General features: G+C 32.3%; 2 protein-coding genes and 1 long non-coding RNA gene across 8 annotated transcripts; 1 reads left to right on the forward strand and 2 right to left on the reverse strand.

Moving 5' to 3' along the window:
- The first annotated feature begins 4,603 nt into the window (after nt 1–4,603).
- LOC117243092 lies at nt 4,604–5,412 on the forward strand. Its single transcript, XR_004495391.1, has 2 exons — nt 4,604–5,032; nt 5,115–5,412. It is a non-coding gene; the product is annotated as an uncharacterized LOC117243092 (long non-coding RNA).
- LOC117243090 (coatomer subunit zeta-1) lies at nt 5,398–7,028 on the reverse strand. 6 transcript variants are annotated; one of them, XM_033510281.1, is made up of 7 exons: nt 6,912–7,019; nt 6,717–6,826; nt 6,241–6,486; nt 6,028–6,161; nt 5,868–5,958; nt 5,726–5,734; nt 5,477–5,635 (listed from the first exon to the last, which is right to left on the reverse strand). In XM_033510281.1, exons 2-7 carry the CDS (start codon nt 6,801–6,803, stop codon nt 5,588–5,590), a joined length of 615 nt encoding a protein of 204 aa, XP_033366172.1. In that variant the 5' UTR covers nt 6,804–6,826; nt 6,912–7,019; the 3' UTR covers nt 5,477–5,587. The 6 variants fall into 6 exon arrangements, with proteins under 6 accessions (XP_033366175.1, XP_033366173.1, XP_033366172.1 ...); XM_033510283.1 differs by lacking the exon at nt 6,717–6,826 and having other exon boundaries at nt 6,912–7,028; XM_033510285.1 differs by having other exon boundaries at nt 6,601–7,002.
- Nucleotides 7,029–7,208: 180 nt separating this feature from the next.
- Nucleotides 7,209–9,766, reverse strand: LOC117243089 (sulfide:quinone oxidoreductase, mitochondrial). Its single transcript, XM_033510279.1, has 9 exons — nt 9,552–9,766; nt 9,205–9,310; nt 9,008–9,110; nt 8,673–8,897; nt 8,399–8,599; nt 8,124–8,333; nt 7,856–8,042; nt 7,547–7,793; nt 7,209–7,463 (listed from the first exon to the last, which is right to left on the reverse strand). Exons 2-9 carry the CDS (start codon nt 9,306–9,308, stop codon nt 7,388–7,390), a joined length of 1,353 nt encoding a protein of 450 aa, XP_033366170.1. The 5' UTR covers nt 9,309–9,310; nt 9,552–9,766; the 3' UTR covers nt 7,209–7,387.
- Between the last annotated feature and the right edge of the window lie 1,558 nt (nt 9,767–11,324).

Genomic DNA, 11,324 nt, shown 5'->3' on the forward strand with positions numbered 1-11,324 from the left:
GAGAAACATAAAAGTTATTAATCATGTGTCGACGACTCTGTGTCACAACAGACGAAGTCACTGCATTATACATGATCATCGTTTTAAATAGGATTAGATGGGGTCTTGCAGAATTTACTGACATATGCTACCTTCTAATGATATATTATACCATAATACTAGTGCCAACAAATGTCTATACACTGTCATAAAGTATCCAAATAAAACTATGAAATAAAATAGAAAAATATTAGTTCATTTCATACCATAGTAAAATAATATTTTCCTGTTTTATTTAATATTTGTATTTATTTCTTCCTTTAAATATCTGAGCGGTAGATGCTAACAGATAGACATCAAACCGATCGACTTAAGTTACTACTAGGGGAACGTGCCTCTTTACCATATGGTAACGATCCTGTTTATTATTTTACGGAGGTTCACTGCACTTGTCGAAAGGGTAATCCGTACCTGCTGTTGTCCGAAAGATAAGGGTGTAAATAGGGTTCAGCCTTGTTAATGAAATTAATGCACCATGAAATCGTTGACCATGACCCTAGTTTCCATCCATGACCTGAGTTTTATTACCCATAACGACTTTTATTCACGCACTAGAAGAATACTATTGTTTATTTCAACTTCACCTACCATATTTTAAAAAGGAAATAATCGTATAGTTATTCATTTTATTGGATCCCCAAGACCCAAGACATACGGTACTCGTTTAAAAATTGCATTAATTGAATGCAGGTATTTTTTTAAATGATTACTACGATAGCTAATAGTAATTAATTATATTCAGATACTTAATAATAATTATTAAAACTTAATAATAATTATACTTTTATATACATTTCTAGGTGTTATATAGACAATGTAGCAAAATAATAATTAAACTGCGGATGTTTATACAAGTTGACATTTTTATAACGCGATTAGAAAAGTGGAACCTATTATGCTATTTTATATATTTTATATACTTTTGCGTGTAATATGCATTCTGTACATTTCTGTGCCTTCAAATTTCCCATGAACACATTCATAATCTACTAATTATGACATCTAAAAGTAATAATAATATGTCTAAAAATTCTTACTGAAACGAGATCCGAACGCATTATTCTAAATCCACTGGTCCTGTTATTGCTTCAACCAAAGAAGACTACCGCTATCATCGAATCAAAGAGGCAACGTCAATCACCAGAGGCTTGAATGAATATTTTCTTGCTCGAGAACAAATCCAAAAGTCGTGGAATTAATTTAGCCGCGAGACCAGTGCACGACGATCCTCCACGTCAAAGTGTCGTCGTTATCAACGTCCCGCTCACTTCTCAGCTGACATATCGTAAATCGTGGATCGACGTGTTGCCGCAAAAAAATCGTTCCAGTGCAAGAGAGATCGTAGCTGTTTTCTCCTGCAATCTCCAGGAAAATGAACGCCATAAATAAGCACGGTCGGCCAATAATTCCGTCGCGATCGAGCAACAAGAGTTTTTCATCGGTGCAGGCAGAATGGGGTGGCAGACGCGGCTAAAAGTAGCGATAGGGCCGACTCTGTTCGTTCTTTGTTCGATTTTACTGCATTCTTTTAACTACTAGTCAACTAATAATATTAGTAAATTGACAAATTACAAATGATACATTATACAAGATTATACAGGATTATTATTATATATAGGAGTCCCATATATAATTCTGTAACTTGACTTGTACAATTTCATGAATAATGTTAGTATAATTCTGCAAACGGAGGAATAAAGTTAATGAAATGATCTTCTTATTCTAGCTTTATGCTATTTTCTACATACATCTAGTAATTGTAATTGTAATTGTCACACAAAAAAGTGTATAGCCTTAGTACAAGTTAATGTAAACACCAATGATAGGTCTGGTCCATTTCGAATCTAAAAGAACCTGTAATGATTCTTCACAACAAGCTCCGTTTGCAAATCTGCAACAATTTTCCTTTACGATTAATATTCTTTAAATACTTACAATATATATATTTTTTTTATATATATTTTTTAAGGAATTTGGTCGACATGAAAGATCATATTGAAAAGTTTTTCGCCGAAAGACCTGAGAGATTCTGGAAGGATGAAATTTTCAAGTTGTGTGAGAAATGGAAGAAGGTTGTGGAAGAAAATAGCACCAGCGTAATTCAATGAACGTATATCGAATGGAAATGTAAATCACTCAATATTAAATCGAATGGTTGAGGGAACGATCGTGTAATCTTAATTGAATTTAATTACTAAGATCAGGAGACGTATGTAACTACTGTCTTATTTTATATAAATACTATCCGATTACATCGTCCTTTTATAAAGCGACGTGATACTTTCATTTCATAAAATATAGCAAGGTGGAGGAACGAGTAAAAAGTAAAAAGTAAAAGCTCAACACGCGGACGTGTTGATCCCATCGCTAGCGGCAAGGGTAAAAGCACGATTGTAGGGGAGGTGGAGGAGACGATGTCGATGGTAGGAGGATAGTACGACGCGTTTTGTAATCAAATCTAAAATTCCCAACGCGGAGGAACCCGATGAAAGAGTAACCAACGAACACAATCGAATCGGGCTACGAGCTTGTCACTCGACTTCGAATAAGCGACCACTGTCCTACGCTGTCTACGTGTAGTTATCTGCACACCTTTAGCCTTCCTTCCGCTACGGCTCAACCTCAGATTTCCCCTGGGGCTGGAAAAAGACAGAAAAAAAGAAAGGAAGAACTATCGCACCCCTTTTACCCTTCAAATGAGTTAAAACAACGCGCAAACCCCTAAACTTTGGAATTATCAGAAAAATTGATTTTTCTGATTATAAGAAAAATGATATTTCTTTTAAATTGACTGGACATTTGTTTCATTCGATTTCTATAACCGTATTTTTTTTTTTTTTTATTTCTGATTGGTTGCATGCGATTCGAAAGATTCATAGGAATTGACGCGTTTGCGTAACTGGTATAGGTATACGGACAATAAGATCCGCTGTCACTCATTTTTTTAACTTAAATCACGATTTCGTATTAGGATCATAAAATTAACAAGGAGGTTGATGTTTAATAACTATATGCACGTGTCTATATATACTGTGTATTTATATACATATGCAAACATACATATTACATGTAAATGCATTGATTTTAACTCTAACGTATAAATTATTTTCGCCACTGTGAAGGGTTAGGTTTGGGAAAAATTATAATTCAAACGATCTCAAGATGGCGGTAATAAAAAAAGAAAGAAGAGGAGTCTGGTAAAAGTCATCTTGATAACTTCTTCAAAAACATCGAAATTGCGTTGCATACCAACGCATGTATTTCCAAATTATTATATTTTAGACTTAGGCCCAAGTACGACCTAGCCTCAAGTTTCAGGCTTGGTTTACGACGAATTCAATATTGTTTCAGTCAATGCTTCCCTCTATTGAATAGAACTTGTAAATATATATTTCATAAGTTAAAGGAAACATAGAAAGAAACTTGAGAATCAAATTTGAAAAATGCAAGCATGAAACTTCGCAAATTAATCCTCTTTATTAGCTTCTTTTGTTAATGACAATTTGTTCGATTTGTAGGCAATGAAACACTATCACCACGTAGCTATGAAAAATTGAACTAATCGTTATGGATATCTTTGTCACAAACTATTGCTCTCCTTGTTTAACGCTAGAAATATGTCTTCGTCGTACACTATCGCCCCTCTTTGACTCTTGACATACATAAATTGCAGTTTCTTTGATCTTAGATAGATAACAGCACATAACCCGTCCAAAATCGAATATCGGACGAGCCGTGTGCAGCTATCATCTATCCGATATTGGAGGAACTGCAACTTAGAGTATGTAACGATAGATGACAGCATATGACTTGTCCGTAGACGAAGAGGGGCGATAGTGTGCGAAAAAGACATGTCTAGTATTAAACGAAGAGAGCAATAGTGTGTTAGGAAGATAACAATAGCTATTAATTCCACTTTTCACCACTGCATTGTGATAGTATTTTACTATTCACAAATTTTTTTTTTTTTATTTATTTATTTGTTGAAATTACAATCAATTCTCGCGTTGAGAATTTTCAGTAATTTTTCTGGTGTGGGGCAGTGACATGGCTGTTTATTTATAATAAGTTAATATTTATTATAGATAAGTATAATTTATAAGTATTATAAGTAAGTGAATATGCTTAATTTGGATAAGTAAATGAATCTAGCGTTTAGGTCTAGCGGATAGTGCCTCTTCAGCCTGCGAATCTGGTCCGTCGTATCAAGTAGTTCAGTGATTAGGGGGTGACTCTTTTGCTATATCTGTCGCTATATTTTGCTATTTCCTCTTTGACTGTGGGTATCTTGAGGTCGCGGTGGATTGTTTTTATTATTAAGGATCTTAGCGTTTTCGATTGGAAGCGTTGAAGTATTTCAATGTTGGAGGTACTTGCTGTTCCCCATAATTGGATTCCGTAGGTCCAGACAGGTTTTATTACGGTCTTGTAGAGGGTAGCTTTATTCTGTATGTTTAGTTTGGAGCGTCGGCCCGTGAGCCAATAGAATTTTTTTAGTTTGTCCTTTAGTTGCTTCGTTTTATCTGAGATGTGTTTTTTCCACGTTAGTCTCCTGTCCAGGGTCATGCCCAGGTATCGGACTGAGTCCCTGCTAGGAAACTATTCACAAATTGAACAAATTTTCATTAGTAAAATACACTAATTAAAAGGATTAATTTGCGAACTTTTATGATTGCGTATTTTGAATTAGCTCCTTAACTTTCTTTTTACATTCCTTTTAACGTACGAAGTGTGTGTATAAAGATTTACAAATTGTAGTTAATCGACGGAAACACTTATAACCAATTATATATGACTAAGGCCAGGAAGAATTGTTAGACAAATTATTCTAATTACATATTATATTAATCTCGAATTATTCCTTAGGTCCTAGGTTATCCTTTAAGCTCTTAAATGTTAAAAAACTTCGCTTATGAGCTGAGAGATTTAAATTTTTAATCTTCGCCATCTGCTGATTGAACATTATTAAACGTTACTTACATGATTTACAAAAGTAATTATTTTATATATGTCGTAAATCGTTGTTTCTATTGCAACTACTAATGAAACTGTATGTCAGCATTCGTTTATTTCAGAACAAAATTAAACGAGTTATAGGGAGTGTAGAATGAAGAAGGCTTCCAATATTACACTCATGTGCGATGTGTGTAATACGTAACATTTCGAAGAAATGCATGCTCTTAAGAAACAGTAATTTAGTAAGTAACTACTATTAACAGTAAGAACTATTTTTTTCTTTAATATGCATCTGGATGCAACATACTAAATAAGTACTAAATAAAGAATATAATGATAATACTGAACATATTGATATTAATACATAGTTTCCATTATAAATCTTATAAATAATTACTATAATTTATGAATTTAATACAAAACATTTAATTGTTTCTCTAACCAAATGGGAATATAACTTAAATACGGAATTTACAAAATATCTAATAAAGAATTTCTTGTTCTTTAATATTTAAACATTACAGGTTCATACAATTTTTATATTTTAAAGTAATAACTTTAGGTATTTAATATAATTTCCTGTATATAAATCTTATTTTAGTAAAGACCACTTGAGTTGTTCTTTCGCAGATTGTAAAACCTAGAACAAAAACAAAATATTTAATGACACAAATGAAAATCCTATGAAAGATTGTTGATAGTTCTGCATTTCAGAATCACAAAAACTTACAATCAGAGACTATGCGAAGAATGTAGAATGATGCATGAACACAAAATAAAAAAATCGAAAATGTTTCTATGTGGTAAATGGACATAAACTTTGTTATGCCATTAAATCAATTAAATATTTTATACCTAATATTAAATATTACCTGTGCGACTGTTTGTTCCCCAAGTGGGATATCATCTGTTCTTAATGCCACCCTTTGAACCACGCTCGAGGCATCAGCATCAAGAATAATTCTGAAAAGTTTCAAATTTTTATTTCTCTTTTTATTAATGTTAGCATATTGTTTAATCACTTTTATTTACCCTCCATCGCAAATTTCATCCATTGCTAACATGACTATGTCTAAGCTGTCTAAAACAGCTTTTCTTTCAACATTTTTTCTTAAAATTTGACTCACTGAATCATATAAACAATTTAATACACTCATTAAGATCAGCTAAAATAAAATTCAAGAATTAAAATATAACAGTATCTTCTATTACTAATATAACTGAATATTTAGGGTTTGCGCATACCTCATTTTCATGAGAACTTCCCATAACATAAAAGAATAAATCTACGTTACTTCTATAAACACATGTTAAACCATCCAGCATTATAATTTCTGCATTTGCTCTGTGCGTTTTGTTGAAAAGATTTTTTTCAAACGTTTTCTGTTCCTTCGATGTAAGAAATATGAGTTTGTCATAATATTTAGCTAATATTCTGTTACCATCATTGTCCAAAATGACCATACCCTTGACGGTATAAAGTGTTGGTTCCTATAAATATACAATATATGTGTAAAAATATCTTGCTAAATCATAACTTATTAAAAAATCTTTCTCATGTATGCACCCATATAGGACTCAAATATGATTTCGTTTAATAATTACACATGTTACGCAGTGTTACACTGCATTGAAAGAGGTTAGAAAACACTCTCATTTAATCATCTTTAATAAATGGGGACAAATACGGAAAGCAAACTTAAAATCAGTAGAAATCATACGCGTTGCTGAAATTCGCGATCCTGGTCACTCCGAAGCATTGGAGAGAGGTTATGCTGTACAACTTTCGATGATCCAGCACGATTCATGATTACGATTGCACGAGACGATACTTATATCAAGAATATATTAACAATAAGTGCACTTTGCTACCAAATCTATATAAAAAAATGTAGCATACGCATTAAGAAACCTACCAATAGCTGACCATCCATGTTTATGTCAAGCTTGACGTGTCACTGCCTACACTGCTACTACACTACGTAAATCATGCTGTTTTCCAGCCAATTAATTCAATCGCCGAATAGGTTAAACTAATTGCAAAATTTGTCATTTCTAAAGAAGTATCTTTACTACATGTTGCAACTCTTTAATTTTAGTTCCTATACTTACATCGCATTTGCTTATAATCTGGTTGCAAACTAATAAAGGAATTGGTTGTAAATAACTTAGTAGATATAAAAAAAAATTTCATTTATATGAAAATCAAAATTAACCAATTAAATCGCACATATATGTAAATTCATTATTTACAATTTTACATAATTTTATAAAATGATTATGTTGCAAAAATATATGATACATCTTCATTATATATATTATAATTTATTATTATGTATAGATATTTTCAACTATTATACATTAAGATTTAAATATTTAGTCGAAATACTATTTAAATTTTAGCTACTTCCTTCTTTTTTATCACATTTGAATATTTCCTGAAAAATTCAGGTCCATCCCATTTTCCGCTGTAAATTATAATAATTTATGAAGGTCTATACTTTTTCCATGCGAAAATCGCAAACTTATTCCTAATTTACAACAAATTTACCGAATCATTAAGGTCCAATATAAAAGCGGGAATACGTAGGCTTTTAGTATAAACGTGAAATAATATTCTCGACCTTGATTTATGGGGAATGTTTCCAATGGTTGCAAATTATAATCAAATTCTGCCAAAATACACTTGCTATAACCAGTAACTAAAGGACAGGATGAATAACCATTGTAGGCCATAATCATTGGTTTACCAGCCAAGTCATCCATAATATTTTTATACAATACTTTTCCCTGAGCAGCTGTGAAAAGAAAAATCTGAAATAAACTATAGTTCAACAATTATTAAAGAATGATACAGTACCTATTGCTGCCATAGTTTTAGAGTTTGGTGTGCTAATACAATCTCCGATTCCGTATATGTTCGAGTACTTTGTGTGACGTAGAGTTTTAGGATCAACTGACAAAAATCCTACTTCGTTTGTTAATGAAGAATGTTTTTTCAAAATATCAGGTGGGCCCATTGGTGGACATACATGAAGTAGTGAATACTAAATGGAAAGATATTGTAAATTGTAATTATATATTACACACATATATAAGCTCACTTTATATAAAAAATAAAGATATACTTTTTCAACAAATGTTTCATTTGATCCATCTAATTTTTGAAATACAGCTTCTTCTGTAGCTGGATCTATCTTTATCAGATTAGTTTGAACATTTACGGTAATATTCCTTCTTTTGCAAACATCCCAAAGAGCATCAGCATATTTTTTAACTCCAAATATAACTGGTAAAGCAGTGTTATACACAACCTTTATATTATCGCGTACTTTTTGCTTTGGAAAAAAAATAAATATGAACATATGCATACTGAGATTTAAGAGATATTATAATTATTTACATTTCGAAAATACTCTTCTGCAATATATGCAATCTTTTGAGGTGCTCCAGGACACTTAACAGGACTGTTTGGAAAAGTAAATATTGCAGTACCATCCTTGGTTCTTGTAATTTTTGGAAACACATTTATAACAGTCTCAGGTCCATAAATCGAGCAAACACCTGACATATTATCTTTAAGACTTTCTATTAAACCTGGTATCTATATGTATAAAACAAAAAATTAATTTTTTTATTTATTAGTTAAAAGGTATAAAATATTTGTCCAACCTCACTTTTTCCCAATGTAATTGCAAACCCATTGCAATGATCATGATTTCATATTGAACAGTATCTCCATTGCTCATAGTCACTTGATTATGTGGTGGTTCAAAACTCATTACATTTTCTTGAAACCACTTAGCATTCTTTGGTAAAGTATCTTTCATTAACTTTTTTGAATGTTCAAAAGATCTTATGCCACCGCCGATCAAAGTAAACATTGGCTGATAATAATGTATCTATAAAATATTACTCTGCATTATTTATATACCATAAAATACTTTATTTAATTATAAAAATATTCAATATTTTTATTATTCAAATAAAAATTTGACAAAAAATGTTTTACTTCATTTGGTTCTATTATAACAACTTGGTCTTTAAATGTATCAGCGAATTTTGCAGCCATGCTACAACCTCCAGTACCACCACCCACTACTAATACTTTACACCTAAAGCATTTTTCATTAACATTAATATTGACATGGTTGTGAGATTTTTAACATATCTAATCTAGATCCTGCTTTTATAAATAAGAATACTTACGAATGATGAATATCTCTATATCCATTCTTGATTACTATCTGTCTTTTCAATCTCCAAATATTTAAACAAGACATAGTATGACGTAGGTTCTTAATATGACTCATTCCTAAATTCAACAAAGATGGTTTTATTAAATTATGAAAACATATATAAAATGAATATACTTAACTATGAAAGAGATGTAAACTTGTAAATTATAAATCACTGTATCATCTTAATTAATTGATCAGAGTAATAATGCAGATAATAATACAAAAGACTTCTATAGTAAATCATAAAAAATGATCATAATCTCTATTACGTTGAAGAACGTAAAAGATATATTTTTGAATATTGGGACAACATGCCTGTGTCTTTATAACAGAAACGTCAATTAAAGGTGATATATTCTCGTTGAAATTTATAGAGTAACTGTAGTTTGAATTATATATACTTTTTCAACCATAAATGAATAATACACAGACAAAATCTACTTTTTAAAGTCAGAGATTTATAAAGTGAAAATACATAACAGTAATCATGACAGACTGATACTGATATTGCATTAATACGACATCGATATTTATTAACACCGCTGTACGAGTTTTAATCGTATATCGAATTGTATCGAAATATCAGAAATCGATCTCTTCGTATCGATATGGATCTCGTACTAAAAACAATCGATTTCTTCGTACGAATATAGATCTCATTTCAAAAAGAAATACTTTTACGGAAATTTGAGTAACGATTTAAAACTTATTATTTAATATTACTAAATAATTAATATATAATTGAAAAGCTTCATTTAATATTGAACAGAAATACTTTTATTTTTTTTCGGTCCTTTAAAATATATACTATATGTCGGAGTCAGGTTGGCATTTTGGGGCGTTCGATGAACCTTTACTTACTTTACCGTCGCGAATGTAGCCAATATTTATCAGTACGAATGTGGACACTACAAGAGGCTATGAGTCATAGTAATGGGATGGTCGAGATGATGGTGACAACAAATTCAGGTTCGATAACGAATCCACGGGAGGACAAGTATCAACGTACTACTCGATTCGGATAACTCAATCGGCAATTCGTCCAACGACTCTAACACTAACTCTAACTCCCTTAATCCAAAAGAGGCTGCCCTTACATACTCCTGTCCCTGCTTCTCGGGTTAATCTTTGTTTTTAAGGAGAGCCATATAATCGTTTCATACCTCTATCAGGTACATGTCCCTTCCGTGACCGTAGCTACGTCCGGTAACCTACCATGTCACTTCGAGCTCAAACTCATCGTTATAAAGTTTGGAACATTAAGACTATTTCATATTTTTATTACTTAAGGATGGCTATAGTAAAAGTCTGGACTAGTGTATTGGGGTTTTTCCCCAACTTCCGGACGGGAAATCCCGTTGTCTTTCCGAAGCCATGCGGGGAACGAAAGCCGAAGCTTTTCATTGGAAATTTTGGGAACATCCTCTAGTACTTTAGCCTAGATTTTATCATAGCTGTAATTGTTTAAAATTTGTGATAGCGAGATTGGGTTCGAGGTGACAATTGGTCGCCGAACGTAGCCACGGTCACGAGATAAACGTTTTGCCTAACGGAGGTCTGGAGTGGTTGTATGGGTTTTCCGAGAAGTGTGATTGTGGCGGCATGCGGCCTGGAGGGCGGGCCTAGCTACATGTGAGGTTGTCTCGGAGGTGCCGATACAATGGGACATACATTGTATCATAACCAAACTCCAGGTAGAAACTGCCTAGCAACAGCGTTCGGAACTTTTCGATACTTCTAACGAGTGCGTATCGAATTGCAGACGAGGCTGGCATTCGTGCGATTGCCTTGGAGAGTGACACATCGAACATTTTCGTCAATCGTATTTTGCGCGTAAGATTATTTTTTACGCTTAGTTAAAAGTTACTTCGTTGGCCGTGAATTCGTTTGAACCCAACAAAAACATTGTTAATAGTGTTCATTAAATTCATTATTCGTAAATCATATTATTCATTAATCCTACTATTCGTTAAGCTCATTATTCATTAGACTTATTATCTGTTAAACTTAATTATTCGTACAGTTTATTATTCACTAACTTCATTGTTCATCAAATTTATTATTCATTAGACTTATTATTTGTTAAGA

This window comes from Bombus vosnesenskii, unplaced genomic scaffold, assembly GCF_011952255.1.
Source record: "Bombus vosnesenskii isolate JDL3184/JDL3185 unplaced genomic scaffold, Bvos_JDL3184-5_v1.1 scf7180000013265, whole genome shotgun sequence".
NCBI classification, from domain to species: domain Eukaryota; kingdom Metazoa; phylum Arthropoda; class Insecta; order Hymenoptera; family Apidae; genus Bombus; species Bombus vosnesenskii.